This window comes from Schistocerca serialis, chromosome 7 (assembly GCF_023864345.2).
Source record: "Schistocerca serialis cubense isolate TAMUIC-IGC-003099 chromosome 7, iqSchSeri2.2, whole genome shotgun sequence".
Lineage (NCBI taxonomy): Eukaryota > Metazoa > Arthropoda > Insecta > Orthoptera > Acrididae > Schistocerca > Schistocerca serialis.
This window is the reverse complement of record NC_064644.1, coordinates 23389171-23412303: the sequence shown is the minus strand read 5'-3', so window position 1 is coordinate 23412303 and position 23133 is coordinate 23389171. Positions and strand designations below refer to the sequence as shown.

At 45.6% G+C, this 23133-nt stretch overlaps 1 protein-coding gene across 1 annotated transcript in view; it reads left to right on the top strand.

Moving 5' to 3' along the window:
* Positions 1–23133, top strand: part of LOC126412582 (myrosinase 1-like) — a 136567-nt gene that overhangs the window by 49716 nt on the left and 63718 nt on the right. The window contains exons 6-7 of the mRNA XM_050082233.1: positions 7677–7860; positions 21143–21237. Of these exons, the coding sequence (XP_049938190.1) occupies positions 7677–7860; positions 21143–21237 (279 nt within the window). The remainder of the gene's footprint in view (positions 1–7676; positions 7861–21142; positions 21238–23133) is intronic.

Below are 23133 nucleotides of genomic sequence, written 5' to 3'. Positions count from 1 at the left end.
GGAACAGCCAATTCTCTAACATCTCCAGATACTGTAGTCCAGTTACAGTAGCACCTTCGAAGAAAAAGGGACCAAAAACTTTATTGGCTGAAATGGCGAACAAATGTACAACTAAATGAAACTTTATAGCTCCCTTAATTCGCCGACAGATAGTGCTTAGCTCTGCCTTTTGTCGTTGCAGAGTTTTAAATTCCTAAAGTTGTGGTATTCTTTTTGAATCAGCCTGTATATCACTGTACTTGAACGGTTCAACTTCTTGTTGATTTGGCAATTAGGGAGTCCCATTTCCTTATAGGTGGGCCTACAGACTTTTTTATCGCGTGATAACTGTTTTCCGCGTGGCTACGTCAAATTGTATTTTATGTGCACAACGCGTACTGTCACTAATGGTGTCTGTTTCCTATCTGCAGCACCGACTGCCTTTGTACCGAGTTCACCCTCTGCCACCCGGATCGTTGATGTCCTGTTATATACTGTACTACTGACATCAAATGCCATACCTTTTGACTGCATTTGTCAGTATACTGGATCTGATACTACTGCATGTACACTGACCAGTCAAAAGATTATGACCACTGCCCACCGCGGAGTTGGATGCTCCCTGGCGGAGTTGGGGCACGTGACGCGGTAGTAAAAGTATGTAAACGGAGCAGACACAGGCGGGAGGATCGCCTTAAGGGGCTCCGGAAAGGCTCAAAATCATGAAAAGTTCAATTTTTACTTTTTTGCGTTTTCTGAATCTGCAGACTATTACCTTTTAATAGATATATAATTTATTCAATTCCGAAGGCTACAACTATTTTTAAATTTTTTTTGAAATGTGTTCTACATGGGCGTGACCCACTGTGGCGCTGTTAAACTGCTGTCAAATGGTGTTATTATTAACGTCCGTGTTCATCAGGTACATTTTAGTGATGTGAGATACAGTATGTGTTGTGGCTAACCTGTGATGGTTCAATATATATCGCTGGTGTGATTGTCGATTGTTTCATGTTTATTTACTCTGTCGTTATCTCGAAAATATTCGTAATTAATTCTGTTTCTTGAGTCTCTGTTTTGTTGAAGTATAATAATGAGTAAAAGTAAAGTTATTAGAAATCCTCTGAAGGCTTTTAAGAAAAGGAGAAATGTTGGAAAGCCAAAGGTATGTGTTATTACTGTAAACAATAAAGACGATAACCAAGTGAGTGAACCTAACCTCTCAAGTACACCTGCCCATAGCAGTCGAAGTGGGAAAGAAAATACTTCACAGAAGAAGCTTGGTTCAATAAGTGAAAACTATGAATGTTTTATGGGCGAATCGGATGTGAATGAAATATTTGATATGTCGGTTCTCAAAGGCATTTTTTCAAACTGTATAAGATGTATTCATTGTAGTGAAGTTGGTCTGGAACTCTCCATAATAAAGCACATAGGACTTGCTAGTGAAATACAACTGAAATGTGATAAGTGTTCACACATGACCACCTTTTGGAACAGTGTTGCAGTAACTGCAACTGAAGAAAATGGTAGCAAAATCTACGAACACAACAACGAGCGATGCTTGCTTTAGACAAGGAACGCCTTCGGGCTGCAGACAGGGCTGTAAAGAGTCTAGAAATACAAGCAAGAGTAAACAGGAGGAGGAACAAGAGGAAGCTGGAGGAGGAGTTTGCAGAGGATGAAGATAATCCATCCTATGGACCTGGAATGCACTAAAAAGTTAATCCAATCTTTGTCACTCGATTCCCAAAACTTTTATTTTCTCATACTAATTACATGTTTTCTAAGGATCTTCCAAACATATTTGTTTCAAACTTTCAGTAAATGTTACACAGTACCTTCTGCATAATTTAACACAGCCTTTTTCCAAAAAACTGTATATTTTTGAATATATAAATAAAAAATTGCAAAAAAATGTTGTGAATTTTCATTACAATTGAAAAAAAATCATCTTTAATAACTGAACTAAAATTTTGTAGAATCCCTGTGTTAAGTTGTAGCCCATATTCCAATAAATAATCTGTAAAAAGTTCTACTTCCTACCTCAAATACTTTGTGAGGAAAGATGTAATTTATAAGCGTTATTTTAACATTGCAAGTATAGGGCGTTCCGGAGCCCGTTAACGAAGATGTGGGCTGCAAATGAGTAAATCCATTGAGATAAGCGACTTTGGCAAAGGGGAGATCATTATTACGGAGAGCCTGTGAACGAGTATCTCGAAAACGGCGAAGCTGCTCGGAAGTTCACGTGCTTCTACGGAAAGACACAGGACATGAAACTACTATTAGGCGCTAAATGGTTGGACGTTCACGACTCTTCACAGAACGTGGGGTACGGAGGCTTGTATGCTATGTAAAGTAGGAGAGATGGTGATCAGTGGCATCTTTGCCGAAAGAGCACAGTGCTTGTGCACGCGCACGTGTTTCGGAGCTCACCGTCCATCGTACATTATAGTCCGTGAGACGAGTGATTGGTAGTGACAGTTCCGGCGGACAGACGGCACTGTTGCCGAACGTTGCTCCCAGCACGCGGCGCCCTGGCTGCTACACTCATTGTCTAGCAGCAGAAATAATAGCGAGACAAAATACAAGTCGTATTGGTACGCGTGAATTTATTTAAAGTTGATGCTTGAAATATATTAACTCGAAAACTGATAAGAGCTATTTAGTACAAGTATCTAAGATGCTGAAACATAATAAAGTTATTTGTTAAACTTCACAACTGAAATGAAAACTATTTTCGCAAGTTGTTGAACATTAGCAGTTTTGGTTTCCATTGTTAAGTATTAGCATTATTAATTTGTTCTACTACAAGCTACAGAATAATTGGTCAGTGTATTAAGAGTTATAATCTGAAGAAAGTACTCACAATATGATGATCTGGTTGTAGATCGATAGCAAACTCCCTCCTTACATACCTCAATACGTTGTAGTTGCTGTAATGGAAAAACGCCACTCACATCACTGTCAGAATCTGATTTGACATTGTCTTCCTCAGCACTATTCGAACTATCACTGCTCTCTCCCAGATGTATAATTAAATTTTCGATGCATTCTTCCACAGCCCCTTCGGTTTTGACCGCCTCTCTGATGGCACTTGCAGTGCTGTTTACAATTCTAGCCCACGTCTCGCTTGTCACTTTATTGATAGCTGCTGGAAGAAGAGTTTCCACTTCAGAGATCGTGAATTTTTTATTGTTTGCAGCAATGTAATTTTTTATCTGCGCCCACACTCCTTCAATTGCATTGAAGTGACAGTGGTATGGAGGAAGCCGAACGATTTCATGCCCGTGCCTTTTAGCAATCTCGTCAATTACATATGTTGGAAATTGGGGTTTCTTTTGTGCCACAATTTCGAGCAGTTCCGCCTTCCTTAAATCTTCTCTGAAATCTACTTTTCGCCGTTTCAACCACTGAATGATATCGTCTTTTTTTGTTGCCAAGGTTGGTGCCTTATCGTGAACAACGGAATGATAAGGCGCATTGTCCATAACAATCACTGATGGACTTGTCAGATTCGTCATAAGCGATGTCTTGAACCATTCTTGAAATACTACACTGTTCATTTCTTCATGGTAATCTCCCGTCTTTTTTGACCGAAACATTTTGAAGCAGTTTGGCACAAAACCTTTCGATGTTCCTGCATGTAAGACAATAATACGCCCTCCTTTGCCAACAGGCACTGCCATTGTCCCCTCGCGCGTTCCATCATTCCAGCCTCTACGTAAAGAATGGCTGGCATTGACCCAAGTTTCATCTAACCACACTATACTTTCGAATTCCACACCCACGATCCTGCGCAGAAATCTGCACCGCCATGCAACTACATCTGTCCTTTCCATTAATATTTTGCGTCCGTTAAACAGTGAATAGCTGAAGCCTATGTCTTTCAACACTGTACGCAATGAAAATTTGCTCCCTTTAAAAAGATCGTCTTTCTGAAGCGACACCTGTAATTTAGATAGAGTGGGATGTTCCCTTCTCTTATAATAGCTGTATAGATGACGACGAATAGCGTCTTTCTGAAGATCGTCCAAAGCTGTCACCTGCTTATTTCTCGGTCGCTTCTTTCCTGGAGTGTGCAGCTTTGTTGTGCCACTCTCGTCACAATCTACACTATACTGTTCTTTCCCTATCTTTACAACAGTGTTCTTCCTTATTTTCAATGCTGCTGCAGTTCTCTTCACAACCTGAACAACAGGAATTAAGGGCCCACCTTTGTCCTTTTCTTTCTCAAAGTAATCCCTCACAGAGCACACGAATTCACGGGCCTGGGTGTGTAGCACACTTTTCTTCCTCCGTTTCACTTCTTGTGTTGGGCTGGTACTGCCCGCCGCACTAGACATTGTTTACAACGAAACATAAACAAAGAAACACTAAAAACAACAAAAACGAAATAAACTGCGAATTCAACTTCAGACAAACGACGAACGACCGCACCGCCTGCACGCGAGACACTGGTAAGTTTCATGAGCGCGCGCGACCGGGTTTCAGAGCGGCAACGTGGCCCTTGCTACCCGCTCAAAGTCAGGCCGTCATTGGCTGCCTGCCTGTGGTCGCTAGGCAACGGAAAGACGCTACCGAGCTGTCAATACCAAAGAATCGTCTCCCACTCTATAGAGAACAAGGAGCTCCGCTGCAGACCGCCCCTATACGTTCACATGTTGACCCAACGACATCGTCAGTTACGACTGCAGTGGGCACGGGACCATCGCGATTCGACTGTCGATCAATGGAGAGGTGTCGGCTCTTCGGGTGAATCACATTTGTGCTACACTAGGTCGATAGCCGTCTCCACAAACGACGTCATCAAGGCGAACGGTGGCTCGAAACGTGCAGCGCGCCATGGATGCAGGTTGGTGGCAGCAGTATTACGCTATAGGAGATTTTCTCCTGCGCTCGCAAGGGAACTGTAGTAGTAATCGAAGACACGCTGACAACTGCGAACCACGTGCATTCCTTCACGTCTGATGTCTTCCCCGACGGCGATGTTAATTTCCAGCAGTATAATTGTCCGTGTTTCGGAGCCAGAAACGTGCTACAGTGGTTTGAGGAGCACTATAGTGAACTCACGTTGATGTGTCGGTGACTAAACTCCCCTGATGTAAATCCTATGGAACTTGTCTGGGTCGCTATCGGGCGCCATCAACACGTACGCAAATCAGCGGCCATTTATTTACGCGAATTACGTGACCTGTTGAAACGTCCCCTTAAAAAAATTAATTAATTACTGTGCTGATAAACCTCTTACAGCCGGCCGAAGTGGCCGTGCGGTTAAAGGCGCTGCAGTCTGGAACCGCAAGACCGCTACGGTCGCAGGTTCGAATCCTGCCTCGGGCATGGATGTTTGTGATGTCCTTAGGTTAGTTAGGTTTAACTAGTTCTAAGTTCTATGGGACTGATGACCTCAGTAGTTAAGTCCCATAGTGCTCAGAGTCATTTGAACATTTGAGCCAAACCTCTTACATTATTTGATTTTCAAACAGCTGAGCAGAACTGAACGCACTCAGACATTTCGCTCTTTACCTATTCTGATCAACACTAAACTGACACACAATATTTTTAGCGCAACGCAATCTGACTTTCAAAAATCCCTACAAAAGAATGGCCCTGACTAACATTAACCTATACCTTTCACAAATCACTTACCTCACTAAAAATCTTCGTTACTCGAACTACTGCAGTACAGCGAGCACCACTACTGCCAGCTAAATAAAAGATTCAAACTACTGAAGGCACTAACTACTGATAGGCATAGTTAGCAAATGAAAGATTTTGATAGAGAACAAGCAATGCATTTACCTTAATAGTGTTCAAAAGTCATAATATATATAGCAGTTCATGACATCCAGTCTTACAAATTTCAAAACTCCGCCATCTCTCCCCCCACATCCACCACTGCTGGCGGCTCACCTCCAACTGCCCAACGCTACGCGCTGCTAACAACCAGCTGCCCAACACTACAATGGCAGACAACAATGCAAACTAGCCACAGACTGCACACAACACAGCCAGTGATTTTAATACAGAGCGCTACGTAGCGTTACCAATATACGAGGGCAGTTCAATAAGTAATGCAACACATTTTTTTGCTGAAACAGGGGTTGTTTTATTCAGCATTGAAATACACCAGGTTATTCCCCAATCTTTTAGCTACACAACACTAGTTTTCAACGTAATCTCCATTCAATGCTGCGGCCTTACGCCACCTTGAAATGAGGGCCTGTGTGCCTGCACGGTACCATTCCACTGGTCGATGTCGGAGCCAACGTCGTACTGCATCAATAACTTCTTCATCATCCGCGTAGTGCCTCCCACGGATTGCGTCCTTCATTGGGCCAAACATATGGAAATCCGACGGTGCGAGATCGGGGCTGTAGGGTGCATGAGGAAGAGCAGTCCAGTGAAGTTTTGTGAGCTCCTCTCGGGTGCGAAGACTTGTGTGAGGTCTTGCGTTGTCATGAAGAAGGAGAAGTTCGTTCAGATTTGTGTGCCTACGAACACGCTGAAGTCGTTTCTTCAATTTCTGAAGAGTAGCACAATACACTTCAGAGTTGATCGTTTGACCATGGGGAAGGACATCGAACAGAATAACCCCTTCAGCGACCCAGAAGACTGTAACCATGACTTTACCGGCTGAGGGTATGGCTTTAAACTTTTTCTTGGTAGGGGAGTGGGTGTGGCGCCACTCCATTGATTGCCGTTTTGTTTCAGGTTCGAAGTGATGAACCCATGTTTCATCGCCTGTAACAATCTTTGACAAGAAATTGTCACCCTCAGCCACATGACGAGCAAGCAGTTCCGCACAGATGGTTCTCCTTTGCTCTTTACGGTGTTCGGTTAGACAACGAGGGACCCAGCGGGAACAAACCTTTGAATATCCCAACTGGTGAACAATTGTGACAGCACTACCAACAGAGATGTCAAGTTGAGCACTGAGTTGTTTGATGGTGATCCGTCGATCATCTCGAACGAGTGTGTTCGCGCGCTCCGCCATTGCAGGAGTCACAGCTGTGCACGGCCGGCCCGCACGCGGGAGATCAGACAGTCTTGCTTGACCTTGCGGCGATGATGACACACGCTTTGCCCAACGACTCACCGTGCTTTTGTCCACTGCCAGATCACCGTAGACATTCTGCAAGCGCCTATGAATATCTGAGATGCCCTGGTTTTCCGCCAAAAGAAACTCGATCACTGCCCGTTGTTTGCAACGCACATCCGTTACAGACGCCATTTTAACAGTTCCGTACAGCGCTGCCACCTGTCGGAAGTCAATGAAACTATACGAGACGAAGCGGGAATGTTTGAAAATATTCCACAAGAAATTTCCGGTTTTTTCAACCAAAATTGGCCGAGAAAAAAAATGTGTTGCATTACTTATTGAACTGCCCTCGTAAAAACCTAAACAGCCTACTTACACTGTTTATAGACATCTAATGCGACACACTTCCACAAACCTACCAACAAACTGTCAGACCCCTGATACGCAGAATCAGTGATGTATTTCGTTTCAAAGCCGGACAGAGAAGCTGTTAAGCAGGAGGTCACGATGTTTTGGCTCATCAGTGTGCGCAGCTATTCAAACCGACAATGTTAGTTTTCCTACAAATATCCACGCCTTCGTGCTGATTTCTAGTAGTGCACTACCAGACTTGTCAGGCGTACTCTGGTCTAACGCTATCACCTGTGCGCAGGTGAAGCTGTGGCTGACATTCAACGAGCCGGACATGTTCTCCCGCGGCTACTCGACCGCCACGGAGGCAGCCCCGGGAGCCAACTCGTCCGGCATCGCCGACTACCTACTGGCCAAGACGGTGCTGGTGGCGCATGCGCGGGTCTACCGCCTCTACAACGAGACGTTCCGGCCTTCGCAGGGAGGTGAGCGCACGGCTAGACAACGTCACGTACTCCGATGACGAGCCACCGCTATGTACGCTGACGGAAAACGATTTGCAACAGCAAAAGGTACAATACTGGCCATTAAAATTGCCTTGGCCAGGGCAGCAGTCGACATTTTCTGTATCCAGAAAGGCCCGTACAGGACCTGCAACATGCGGTCGCGCATTATCCTGCTGAAGTGTAGGGTTTCGCAGGGATCGAATGAAGGGTAGAGCCACAGGTCGTAACACAACTGAAATGTAACGTCCACTGTTCAAAGTGCCGTCAATGCGAACTAGAAGTGACCGAGCCGTGTAACCAATGGGACCCCATATCACCACGCCGGGTGATACGCCAGTATGGCGATGACGAACACACGCTTCCAATGTGCGTTCACCGCGATGTCGCCAAACACGGATGCGACCATCATGATGCTGTAAACAGAACCTGGATTCATCCGCAAAAATGACGTTTTGCCATTCGTGCACCCAGGCTCGTCCTTGAGTACACCATCTCAGGCACTCCTGTCTGTGATGCAGTGTCAAGGGTAACCGCAGCCATGGTTCAAATGGCTCTGAGGACTATGGGACATAACATCTAAGGTCATAAGTTCCCTAGAACTTATAACTACTTAAACCTAACTAACCTAAGGACATCATACACATCCATGCCCGAGGCAGGGTTCGAACCTGCGTCCGTAGCGGTCACGCGGTTCCGGATTGAAGTGCCTAGAACCGCTCGGTCACTCCGGTCGGCCGTAGCCATGGTCTCCGAGCTGATAGTCCATGCTGCTGCAAACGTCGTCGAACTGTTCGTGCAGATGGTTGTTGTCTTGCAAACGTCCCCATCTGTTGACTCAGGATTGAGACGTGGCTGCACGATCCGTTACAGCCATGCAGATAAGATTCCTGTCATCTCGACTGCTAGTAATACGAGGCCGTTGGAATCCAGTTCGGCGTTCCGTATTACCCTCCTGAACCCACCGATTCCATATTCTGCTAACAATCATTGGATCTCGACCAACGCGAGCAGCAATGTCGCGATGCGGCAAACCGGAATCGCGATAGGCTACAATCCGACCTTTATCAAAGTCGGAAACGTGATGGCACGCATTTCTCCTCCTTACACGAAGCATCACAACAACGTTTCACCAGGCAACGCCGGTCAACTGCTGTTTGTGTGTGAGAAATCGGTTGGAAACTTTCCTCATGTCAGCACGTTGTAGGTGTCGCCACCGGCGCCAACCTTGTGTGAATGCTCTGAAAAGCTAATCAATTGCATATCACAGCATCTTCTTCCTGTCGGTTAAATTTCGCTTCTGTAGCACGTCATCTTCGTGGCATAGCAGTTTTAATGGCCAGTAGTGTACTAATGTACAGTAATGAAATTCCTGGAATACCTTTATCTAGGTAACATATTTAAATGATTAACATTCCAAGATCACAGATCAAAGTAAGCACAAGGTAAGTCATCGAAAATATTTAATACCGGTACATTAATAAGGTATTCAGCCGACAGAATGTTGAATGAAAGCATGCAAACGAGCATGCATTATGTTTTGTATTTGTCGGATATCAGTTTGTGGGATGAAGTTCCATCCCTGTTGCACGTGGTCGGTCAATACAGGAAAGGTTAATGCTGTTTGTGGATGACGCTGGAGTTCTCGTCAGATGATTTCGCACATGTGCTCGATTGGCAACAGATCTGCTGATCGAGCAGACCGACGTAACAGGCTGACACTCCATAGAGCGTATTGGATTACAACAGCGGTATGTGGGCGTACGTTATCTTGTTGGAAAACATTCCCCTGGAATGCTGTTCACGTAGGGCAGCCCAACAGGTCGAATCACGAGACTGACGCACAAATCTGCAGCCTGCTACTCCAGACCGTAACTCCAGGTGCAGGTCCAGTGTGTCTAGCACGCAGGGAGTTTGGTTGGAGTTCCCCAACTCGCCTCCTTCTAACCAACACACGGCCATCACTGGCACCGAGGCAGAACCAGCTTTCATCAGAACACACAGCAAACTTCCACCCTACCCTCCAATGAGCTCTCCCTTGACACCCCTGAAACCCCAAATAGCAGTGGTTTGGGGTCAGTGGTTTGCACGCTACAGGGCGTCTGGCTCGGAGCTGTCCTTGAAGTAGCCGATTTGTAACAGTTCCGTTGTGTCGCTGTGGTGCCAACTGCGGCTCAAACTCCTGCTGCAGATCCATTACAACGCGCCGGAGCCATGACGCCGAACACTACAGTTTTGCCTCTAGGTAGCGCCAAGTGCCCGAACGCAGCACGGTCTGCATGCTACTGTAGATTCTCGCGACAACCGCTGCCGGTAGTCATGCGCAGTGGCTACATTCCTACCCAGTCTCTCTACAGTATCGCAGAAGAAACATCCAGCTTCACGTAGCTCTATTACACGAGGCGGCATTGTAGCCTTAAGGGGAGCCGGAGGTGGTCAAATCCAAAAAATTACGATTTATTTATTTATTTATTTATTTATTTTTTTTTGCTACCGAAAATTAATTGGAACATTCCTCTTTAATGTAAACTTGGAATTATTGTTCTACTCGCCCTAGAAGTGGAGTTATTACCATTTTCCCCCACGCCTGCAGAGGAAATGGGCGGCCGCTGAATGCATCTAACACCCTCTCGTGACTTCCTGGCGAACTGCTTGGGATTTTCTCGGCCTGTTACGCATACAGCGCCTTATGTTACGCATACAGCGAGTGTGCCAGGGTTGGTTACATTGTTTTCTGTGACAAATATTACCCGTATTTCCTTACAGCTTACTCCTATTTTCCTCAGAATTTCGAACATCTTGCTCCATTTTATATTGTCGTACACTTTTGTTCTGGTTACGATGCCACGTTTTAGTAACCGTGTATATAAGAAGAGGAAGAACGTAGGGAAAAGAAAATTAACACTAATACCAAGTTGCGATACTACTATGAATAAGAGCGCAGAACATCGTCTCTTTGCTGTTTACCATTTCGAATTAGTTCAGTGTTGCGCCTGTTGTTGGTAATATTGTACTTCTTGTGTAAAGCGGGCAATATGCAGTACGTACAAGAATCAGGAGGGAACAATAAAACCAATTTTTCATGACTTAGCACAGCCAGAATTGTTACACAAATGTCTACACGGAAAGACGCAGAATCCTAATGAGAGCGTAAACAATTTGATTTGGAAAGTGATCCCTAAAAGGGTGTTTGTAAGCATAAAAACACTGCACTTTGGCATTTATGATGCAATAGCAACCTACAACCAAGGGAACAGTGTGAAGTGTGAAGTTCTGAAGGCATTAGGATTTACAGCTGGGGTGAACACTGTACGAGCACTAAGAAATATTGACAGAGAAAGGATAAGAGGAGCAGAAAGAAGAGAAAGGCATATGAAGTATGATGGAACAACAGGCCAGAAAAGAAGACAGGAGAGGAAGCTCTTGGAGGATGCATCCTATAGTGCAGGAATGTATTGAGAAACTTTGATAGCCATTTCCCGTAAATTAGAATTTTTCGAATATAAGGAACATTTTCTCAAAATCCACTCAAGCTAGAGAGATGAAATTTTTATACAGCACTCCTAGTGGTCAAACTTACATTGTAACACAGCCATTTGGCAATATGTTCAGTAGTTTCATTTCAGTTTAATTCTAAAGCAATTATTTGTAAAAAAAATTGGGTCATTAATAAAAAAATTATTGGAAGGAGACTAGAAAAGATACTCCAAAATCCCTCTGTCATAACTGCAATACTAAACCACTCTACATGTAAAAAAAAAAATTCAAATTTTTCTATTTGGTAGTTTATTCATAAATGTTCCTCAAACTTAGTGATTTTAACATGGGCAGCATAGACACCTCCGGCTACCCTTAAAGGCATTCTTCACTAACATCAACTCACCACGTCCAATCTCAAAGGTAACTAACGCTCACGACCGTTACTGCATCTGTATAAAGCAAATCTGATTGGAATCCTCATCGTGGCGCTACTAGTGCTACCGCTGGCGCGAAGCCTGAATACACGTCATCCTTTAGATGTAGAAGCACGCCTACCAACTTATATCGCACAGTTACTTCTTGGTGTAGCGGTTTTTTTCCGTCAGTGTATTTCACTCAGCTGTACAGGGTAGCACAGCAGCACCACATACCTCGAGTGAGGAAATGGACTTGTCTGCAGTACTACATGTACCTATAACGACAGCTCGACAGTGCCTGCAGACCCACGGACCCTAAAGCCGTCGGCACACGGACCGTGCTGTCGAACGTCAACGTTGAGCGTGTCGAGTTAAACGTGCAGCTGAACGCTCAGAAATGATGCAACTTGTGCACACGGTACGTGGACACCAACGTGGTATACGCACTCTAGCGGCAGTTTCGGGATGTTTCTAGTTCGTAAATCACACTGTTTACTCAACGGACGCGCGTAAAATTCCCACGTTAGCTCTGTTAAAACGCACATTTCCTCCATCGTCCACGAAAAGGAAAGTATCATGTCCACTCAATAAGGACACAGGCTTAGAAAAGTTCCATTACAAACAGTGCCATACAAATTTGCAATACTTCACCACGTAATATAAACATTATGTTATCTTTCCCACATTTAGTAAAATCCTAAGGTCATTCTTACTTGATCCCTGTTCCTACCCAGTAGCAGAATCTTTAGCACATTTAAATTACGAACTCAAAAGAAAAAGGAACAAAATATCTTTATACAAGTAGCGCAAGCTGTCCTGTACATTAACCAATCGAAGAATCTCACCCCTCGAAAGAAGGTGAACTTATATTTACATAACATCAGATATTGTATTATATACTTATAATAAACTAATAATAAAGTATCAACGTAATAAAAACGCAAACGTTATGAAAAAAAATTCATGTCGCCGAGACGCGAACCACCGCCCTAGCTACCAGCAATACGGATCAGTGACGCTACGCACTACACTACGCCCGCACAGTTACATTCCCGCTGACGTTAAACGAGTATGAAATTGGTAACAACTAATCAGAACATATTACCCCTTCCTAAAACTCTAATCGTAGCCATGTTACTGATTGAAATTTAATTATAAGAAATTGTACCAAGAACAATGGGTTTTGGGTGGATCTTAAGTGTGTCGCTGCTTTCAAATAGCATACTCTCATAATATGAAAGTTACAATAATTCTTTTGCCATGAACATGATGTTTTTCATTATTTTATTGGAACAAATTACACAGTATAAACAGGCTTTTCCGTGAGTCTCAATTTGCTGGTGCTCAGAAACGGCATATATACGTATAGGCTTGAAATGAATGCCAATATGGCGCCTCACAACTATGGGCTGAAGGGAAATGGCGCGCAAGTGACGTAGGTATCGTTGTGCCATCTCATTGGTCAACGCTCAGACGCACGCTCACAATATCTGACATGCCAGATATTGCTCTGCACGTTCGGAAAGACACCCAAACGTCCTATTCCACGCTCTGACGTCGGAAACTCGGCACGCTCAACGCTCAACGTTCTGATGCACGGTCCGTGTGCCGACGGCTTTTAAGCAGTGCGACCACTGATGCGGCTTCCTCTGATACGTCGGCAAACAGTGGCGCGTTGGCAGTGTTGCTACCAACGACAGCACCGGACACAGCGCAATGCCGACTTTCCAGTCGAGTCTCATTGTCAGCTCCACATGTAGCGCCATGACGTGTTTATCCGCGCGTGGCGGCTCCGAGAAGGACAACCGTTGCCAGATTCCAGTCGTCCTAGTCACACCGGCGCAGCGCCTGGCATGATGGTACGGAGTGCCAGTGGGAACACAACACGATCACCTCTGGTTAACTCGGCCGGTAATTTGGTCAGCAAGCATTGCGTTTCTGACGCGTTAAGGCCATCAGCCGTGCGCTATCTTCGAGCCTCTGTCGAGGGATGTTTCAGCAAGATAACGCAAGACTGCATGTCGCCCGTGCTGGCCTGACCTACCATAAAGTGGATGGCGGTCACTGTTGCCCCGGCCAACTGTTCCACAGAACTCTCACCAAGCGAAAATATTTGGCCATGGTACAACATTCCTCCCACGCTTTGCGCTTAACATTGTTAATTACAAGCAGACGCTTCACCTGTGACCTGGGATCTTGGCTGCATACGGTACACAGAGCAAAACCATATCACTGACGGCGGAAGGGTGGTGTCATTCTGTCCCTGAAGAAGCCTCCTGAGAAGGTATTTAAACATTCTCCTACATGCCTTTTGTTGTGGTTCTTCTGATGGTGTCCCTGGTAGTTCATAACTCTACCCTGATGTACACTGACAAAGTATGGTTTTTAACAGGAATGCAGGTAGCTCTCACTAATAAATGGAAAATAGGCCTACCATCCCGGTGAGTTTATTTGGCATTAACTTCAACGAACTACCATTTTTTATAATAACTAACGTTTGGAGCACAGCATTGTATGGTACCAAAACAAAGATAGTGGGAAAACCGGAACAGAAGAGAATAAAAGCATTTGAGATTATGAAAATCTGGTGGACTGATAAGATAAGGAATGAAGAGGTTCTCTGCAGAAACGGCGAGCAAAGAAATATGTGGAAGATACTGACAAGAGGTAGGGACAGGATGGGAGGACATCTGTCAAGACATCGCGGAATAACTTGCACGATAACAGAAAGAGCTATAGAGGGTAAAAACTAGAAGAAAACAGAGATTAGAATACATCCAACAAATAACTGACTTAGCTTCAAAGTGCTACTCTGAGATGAAGAGGTTGGCACAAGTGAGTAATTCGTGGTGGCGCGCTGCATCAAACGCGTCAAGACTGACAACCAAAAAATAAATAAATAAAATACTAAAATAATTCGTAAATGATAAATATTAAGATCATGCCTTACGTGAGATGTAGGCTGCATCAAGTCTAAACACCGGCTGTTGACTTGGCGAGCTGCTAAATCTACTGTACATCGTCTTATTGTTTCGTACTGCTTCCTATACTCTCTCGTCTCTTTGCCCCATCGTTTATACTCCACTTTACTGTGTACGAACTGTACCAACGTTACGCCCAATGGCTGAAAGATTCATCCTCACATTTTCTGTGTGAAACATGATTCAATGCTACTAATATTATTTGCATTTAAATTTGAAACTTTCTGAATTGCGGACGTTGCTATACTATATTACTGCTTACTACAACTGAGTACTGAAAAGTCGTTACCCAAAAGTCATAAAGTAGCATACAGCAAACTTACACTACTGGCCATTAAAATTGCTACACCAAGAAGAAATGCAGATGATAAACGGGTATTCATTAGACAAATATATTATACTAGAAGTGACATGTGATTACATTTTCACGCAATTTGGGTGCATAGAGCCTGAGAAATCAGTACCAAGAACAACCACCTCTGGCCGTAATAGGCCGGCCGGTGTGGCCGAGCGGTTCTAGGCGCGTCAGTCTGGAACCGCGAGACCGCTACGGTCGCAGGTTCGAATCCTGCCTCGGGCATGGATGTGTGTGATGTCCTTAGGTTAGTTAGGTTTAAGTAGTTCTAAGTTCTAGGGGACTGATGACCTCAGATGTTAAGTCCCATAGTGCTCAGAGCCATTTGAACCATTTTGGCCGTAATAACGACCTCGATACGCCTGGGCTTTGAGTCAAACAGAGCTCGGATGGCGTGTACAGGTACAGCTGCCCATGCAACTTCAACATGATAGCACAGTTCATCAAGAGTAGTCACTGGCGTATTGTGACGAGCCAGTTGCTCGGCCACCGTTGACCAGACGTTTTCAATTGGTGAGGTATCTGGAGAATGTGCTGGCCAGGGCAGAAGTTGAACATTTTCTGTATCCATAAAGGCCCGTACAGGACCTGAAACATGCGGTCGTGCATTATCCTGCTGAAATGTGGGGTTTCGCAGGGATCGAATGAAGGGTAGAGCCACGGGTCGTAACACATCTGAAATGTAACGTCCACTGTTCAAAGTGTCGTCAATGCGAAGAAGAAGTGACCGGGACGTGTAACCAGTGGTACACGATACCATCACGCCGGGTGATACGCCAGTATGGCGATGACGAATCCACGCTTCCAATGTGCGTTCACCGTTATGTCGCCAAACACGGATGCGACCATCATGATGCTGTAAACAGAACCTGGATTCATCCGAAAAAATGACGTTTTGCCATTCTTGCACCCAGGTTCGTCGTTGAGTACACCATCGCAGGCGCTCCTGTCTGTGATCCAGTGTCAAGGGTAACCGCAGCCATGGTCCCCGAGCTGATAGTCCATGCTGCTGAACAACGTCTTCGAACTGTTCGTGCAGATGGTTGTTGTCTTGCAGACATCCCCATCTGTTGACTCAGGGATCGAGACGTGGCTGCACGATCCGTTACAGCCATGCGGATAAGATGGCTGTCATCTCGACTGCAAGTGATACGAGGCCGTTGGGATCCAGCACGGCGTTCCGTATTACCCTCCTGAACCCACAGATTCCATAGTCTGCTAACACTCATTGGATCTCGACCAACGCGAGCAGCAGAGTCGCGATACGATAAACCGCAATCGCGATAGGCTACAATCCGACCTTTATTAAAGTTGGAAACGTGATGGTACGCATTTGTCCTCCTTAAACGAGGCATCACAAAAACGTTTCACCAGGCAACGCCGGTCAAGTGCTGTTTGTGTATGAGAAATCGGTTGGAAACGTTCCTCATGTCAGCACGTTGTAGGTGTCGCCACCGGCGCCAACCTTGTGTGAATGCTCTGAAAAGCTAATCATTTGCTTATCACAACATCTTCTTCCTGTCTGTTAAATTTCGACTGTGCGGCTGATCCCGGGGGAGGTTCGAGTCCTCCCTTGGGCATGGGTGTGTGTGTTTGTCTTTAGGATAATTTAACCGTCGCGCGGTTTCAGACTGAAGCACCTTGAACTTCTCGGCCACTCCGGCCCGCAAACAAATAGTGTTATAACACATACTAGTGGAAATTAATATGGAATTTGTTTACCCTTCGCCTTTATTACGGGCTGCTTTCTGCTGGGGACACTTTCGGCAAGGTGTTCGGAAGTCTACAAAGCAATGCCATTCCAACCCGTCCTCTAGAGCCGAAACCAGAGAAGGTACTGAATCTGGACGCTGGGTCTGGAGCGAAACCGACCTCATCCCTAAGATGTTTCACTGGGTTCAGATTGGGATTCTGGGCTGACCAGTCCATTTCAGGAACGTTACAGTCCACGAACGCTGCTTTATGAAGGAGTGCTGATACGAGGAACTATCGTCTATGACCTGTTCCCCTAGCGTATGTAGCATACATGGCTGTAAAATGTGTCCATACTCTTCCATATTTAGCCCGTTCTTAGATGCAGTAAGGGGTCTACACCCTAAACACGAAAAACACCCCCAAACCGTAACGTAACCCCGCTTCCTCACTGTTTGCACTACACATGATGGCACGTACGATCTCCAAGAATTCGACAAACCCAAATCGTTTCATCCACACTGTCCAGCGTGATTCATCACTCCAAATCACTCAGTTCCAGACCACCATTCATTAAATACAGAAATGTGTGGCTTAGGAAGTGCTACTCAACTGCTGTACCCCATTCTTGTGCTAACTGGACCACTGGTAGCACTTTGGGACTCACGAATGATTCCTTCCACTGAATTCATGAGATTTTGTACACCCACTCTCCGCAGAGCTAGACACTCCCCCTGCGTGAGCCTACGAGGTCTGCCCAGCCTTGGTCTGCGGTTGTTCCTCCATGTTTGCGCTTCACAATCACATCACCAACAGCCGACTGGGGATGCTTCAGAAACGTTGAAATGTCCCTCAGATGACATCCAGTGACTACTAGTCCAATTTCGAGGTCACTGACCTCCCCTGACCGCCCCATTCTGCTGTTACTCCTTCTTTACCGACAACGCGATACTCGCTGCCTCGTTTTATACCGGCCGTTCCGCCTCCCGTGACATTTACTGCTCAGTTCTGCATTACACTGGGGCTTCTGGATACTTTCGATCACACAGTGTGCACGAACGAAAAAATGGCTGACATCTAAATAAGAGTCCAAGGAATATAAAAGCAACTGAAATCACTCAACAGAGGATACCAATTCGATTCTACACAGAGTGCGCGAAAGAACTTCCCCCCCCCCCCCTTTCTAACAGCCGTGTAGCGCAAGTCTCTAGAGGAACGGAAGGTTCCAAATGATTGGAAAGAGCACAGGTATTCCCGGTTTTCAAGAAGGGTCGTCGAGCAGATGCGCAAAACTATAGGCCTATATATCTGACATCGATCTGTTGTAGAATTTTAGAACATATTTTTTGCTCGCGTATCATGTCATTTCTGGAAACCCAGAATCTACTCTGTAGGAATCAACATGGATTCCGGAAATAGCGATCGTGTAAGACCCAATTCGCTTTATTTGTTCACGAGACCCAGAAAATATTAGATACACGCTCCCAGGCAGATACCATTTTCCTTGACTTCCGGAAGGCGTTCGATACAGTTCCGCACTGTCACCTGATAAACAAAGTAAGAGCCTACGGAATATCAGACCAGCTGTGTGGCTGGATTGAAGAGTTTTCAGCAAACAGAACACAGCGTGTTGTTCTCAATGGAGAGACGTCTACAGAAGTGAAAGTAGCCTCTGGCGTGCCACAGGGGGTGTTAAGGGACCATTGTTTTTCACAATATACAGGGTGTTACAAAAAGGTACGGCCAAACTTTCAGGAAACATTCCTCACACACAAATAAAGAAAAGATGTTATGTGGACATGTGTCCGGAAACGCTTAATTTCCATGTTAGAGCTCATTTTAGTTTCGTCAGTATGTACTATACTTCTTCGATTCACCACCAGTTGGCCCAATTGAAGGAAGTTAATGTTGACTTTGGTGCTTGTGTTGACATGCGACTCATTGCTCTACAGTACTATCATCAAGCACATCAGTACGTAGCATCAACAGGTTAGTGTTCATCACGAACGTGGTTTTGCCGTCAGTACAATGTTGACAAATGCGGAGTTGGCAGATGACCATTTGATGTATGGATTAGCACGGGGCAATAGCCGTGGCGCGGTACCTTTGTATCGAGACAGATTTCCAGAACTAAGGTGTCCCGACAGGAAGACGTTCGAAGCAATTGATTGGCGTCTTAGGGAGCACGGAACATTACAGCCTATGACTCGCGACTGGGGAAGACCTAGAACGACGAGGACACCTGCAATGGACGAGGCAATTCTTCGTGCAGTTGACGATAACCCTAATGTCAGCGTCAGAGAAGTTGCTGCTGTACAAGGTAACGTTGACCACGTCACTGTATGGAGAGTGCTACGGGAGAACCAGTTGTTTCCGTACCATGTACAGCGTGTGCAGGCACTATCAGCAGCTGATTGGCCTCCACGGGTACACTTCAGCCAATGGTTCATCCAACAATGTGTCAATCCTCATTTCAGTGCAAATGTTCTCTTTACGGATGAGGTTTCATTCCAACGTGATCAAATTGTAAATTTTCACAATCAACATGTGTGGGATGACGAGAATCCACACGCAATTGTGCAATCACGTCATCAACACAGATTTTCTGTGAACGTTTGGGCAGTCATTGTTGGTGATGTCTTGTTTGGGCCCCATGTTCTTCCACCTACGCTCAATGGAGCACGTTATCATGATTTCATACGGGATACTCTATCTGTGATGTTAGAACATGTGCCTTTACAAGTACGACACAACATGTGGTTCATGCACGATGGAGCTCCTGCACATTTCAGTCGAAGTGTTCGTACGCTTCTCAACAACAGATTCGGTGACCGATGGATTGGTAGAGGCGGAACAATTCCGTGGCCTCCACGCTCTCCTGACCTCAACCCTCTTGACTTTCATTTATGCGGGCATTTGAAAGCACTTGTCTACGCAACCCCGGTACCAAATGTGGAGACTCTTCGTACTCGTATTGTGGACGGCTGTGATACAATACGCCATTCTCCAGGGCTGCATCAGCGAATCAGGGATTCCATGCGACGGAGGGTGGATGAATGTATCCTCGCTAACGGAGGACATTTTGAACATTTCCTGTAACAAAGTGTTTGAAGTCACGCTGGTACGTTCTGTTGCTGTGTGTTTCCATTCCGTGATTAATGTGATTTGAAGACAAGTAATAAAATGAGCTCTAACATGGAAAGTAAGCGTTTCCGGACACATGTCCACATAATACATTTTCTTTCTTTGTGTGTGAGGAATGTTTCATGAAAGTTTGGCCGTACCTTTTTGTAACACCCTGTATATAAATGACGTAGTAGATAGTGTAGGAAGTTCCATGCGGCTTTTCGCGGATGATGTTGCAGTATACAGAGAAGTTGCAGCATTAGAAAATTGCAGCAAAATGCAGGAAGATCTACAGCGGGTAGGCATTTGATGCAGGGAGTGGCAACTGACCCTTAACATAGACAATTGTAATGTGTTGCGAATACATAGAAAGAAGGATCCTTTTTTGTATGATTATATGATAGCGGAACAAACACTGGTAGCAGTTACTTCTGTAAAATATCTAGGAGTATGCGTACGGAACGATTTGAAGTGGAATCATCATATAAAATTAATTGTTGGTAAGGCAGGTGCCAAGTTGAGATTCATTGGGAGAGTCCTTAGAAAATGTAGTCCATCAGCAAAGGAGGTTGCTTACAAAACACTCTCGACCTATACTTGAGTATTGCTCATCAGTGTGGGATCCGTACCAGGTCGGGTTGACGGAGGAGATAGAGAATATCCAAAGAAGAGCGGTACGTTTCGTCACAGGGTTATTTGGTAAGCGTGACAGCGTTACGGAGATGTTTAGCAAACTCAAGTGGCAGACTCTGCAAGAGAGGTGGTCTGCATCGCGGTGTAGCTTGCTGTCCAGGTCTCGAGAGGGTGCGTTTCTGGATGAGGTATCGAATATATTGCTTCCACCTACTTATACCTCCTGAGGAGATCACGAATGTAAAATTAGAGAGGCTTTCCGGCAGTCGTTCTTTCCGCGAACCATAGGCGACTGGAACAGGATGGGAGGTAATGACAATGGCACGTAAAGTGCCCTCCGCCACACACCGTAGCGTGGCTTGCGGAGTATAAATGTAGATGTAAGTGCAGATGTAGACGTGACAGTGACTTGTAATGCAGGTGGTGGGCCGACTGACAGCCAGCTCTGTTTCACCTCTGTTGCAGGAAGAGTGGGCATCACGCTGAACATTGGCTGGCACGAGCCCCTGACCAGCAGCCCCAACGACACAGCCGCGTCGGTGGGCCGACTGACAGCCAGCTCTGTTTCACCTCTGTTGCAGGAAGAGTGGGCATCACGCTGAACATTGGCTGGCACGAGCCCCTGACCAGCAGCCCCAACGACACAGCCGCGTCGGACCGTCAGCTGCAGTTTGAGGTGAGCACTACCCGCACAATCCAAGTTGACACTCGGCGCGGTGGGCGGTGGGAACCACTCTGAATAAATTTCCCGTTTACAGTCACTCCTATCAGCCACCGTGCCGAATGTCAACTTGTTTTGCGCGGACAACAACAGCCAGCACCTCCTTCGCCAGAGTGCCCTCATTTCATCTGTTTCCACATATTCCACAACTCAGTGCACGGCAAAGGGCTCTTCGTGCTACTGTTAGCCACTCCATTTCTTGAAGAATGAGATTTTCACTCTGCAGCGGAGTGTGCGCTGATACGAAACTTCCTGGCAGATTAAAACTGTGTGCCGGACCGAGACTCGAACTTGGGACCTTTGCCTTTTGTGGGCAAGTGCTCTACCAACTGAGCTACCCAAGCACGACTCACGCCCCGTCCTCACAGCTTTACTTCTGCCAGTATCCTTTCTAGGAGTGCTAGTTCTGCAGGGTTCGCAGGAGAGCTTCTGTAAAGTTTGGAAGGTAGGAGGCGAGGTACTGGCAGAAGTAAAGCTGTGAGGACGGGGCGTGAGTCGTGCTTGGGTAGCTCAGTTGGTAGAGCACTTGCCAGCGAAAGGCAAAGGTCCCGAGTCTCGGTCCGGCACACAGTTTTAATCTGCCAGCAAGTTTCACTCCTTTTCTTGTTTCTCTCGCAAATGGAGTGAGCCAATAGTGACGGATCTGTGTATGTCTGCGTACGATCCATAACCTCCCTTACTTTGTCTCTACTGAAGGTGAACGTTAGAGTTGGTAGAATCTTACGGCAGTCTGTCGCAAGTGATGGCTCTCTATACTTTTTCAACTGTCTTTCCGGAAAAGGTCGTGTTCATATCCTGAACAACTTTGGGATTAGACGCCCTGCCGACGACGTCGCTATTAGATACACAGTACTATCTTAGATAATGGAAGGAATCATCCATCTGCATCTACAGATGCACGTAGTCGCAATATAGCGCACGGCGGACGGTACTCCATTCCAATGACAGCGTCTTTCTGCCCTATTCCAACTGCGAACTGTGCGAGGGAAAACAACTAGCTATGCAGAGTAATCCTTAACTGCTAACTGCTGTCTACAAAGATTGCTAGCTGAATCTTCACTAAAAAATAAACTAAAGGTGTCATTACAACTTACTGTCAGAAACGCTTTATCTGTGTAACATGGCAACGACGTTGCCGTGTGCACTAATTGGAATACATCATTGCAGCTCACTGCAGTGGACTGTAAACATTCAGTCAGCCATTTGCTGTTGTTGACAGACAGTTATGGAATTCAGATCTGAGGAATTGATTGATACGGTTTTGATTTACCGTCAGAAACACAAAATTCTGTTGCTGCTCGTATGTATGCGTCATATTTTCCTAGCAGACAATATTCCACTCCTAGAACATTTCTGCTTATAACTTGTCGGTTGAGAGGGAAAGGTCGCTGTCCACCTGTGATGGTCAATACTGGTAGACCTCTACATTGCAGTGGAGGAGGCAATCCTGCATTCCGTGGAACGCCCACGGGATACTATGTAGTACTCGGCGGTTAACTACACGCAATCAACTGCCACAGTGGCCTCTGTGGAGAACAGAGCATGAACATTTACTGTATCCCTCCCATGTCCAACCTCAGCAGGAGATGAACACAGATCTTCATTTCCACCACCGTAGAACGTTATGCTATTGGCTGCTGAACCAAAACGCCATAGATCAACAATTCCTCAGCAAAACACAGTCAATGCATGAAGCAACATTCTCCAGAAATGACAGTCGTAATCAACAGAGTTACCATGTTTGGGCCGACGAAAATCCAGACACAATACTGTAGGTATATTCCCAGCATCCGCCCTCCAACAATATTTCGGGAGGAATACAAGTTGAACTGCCTAGACGACTCGATGTAT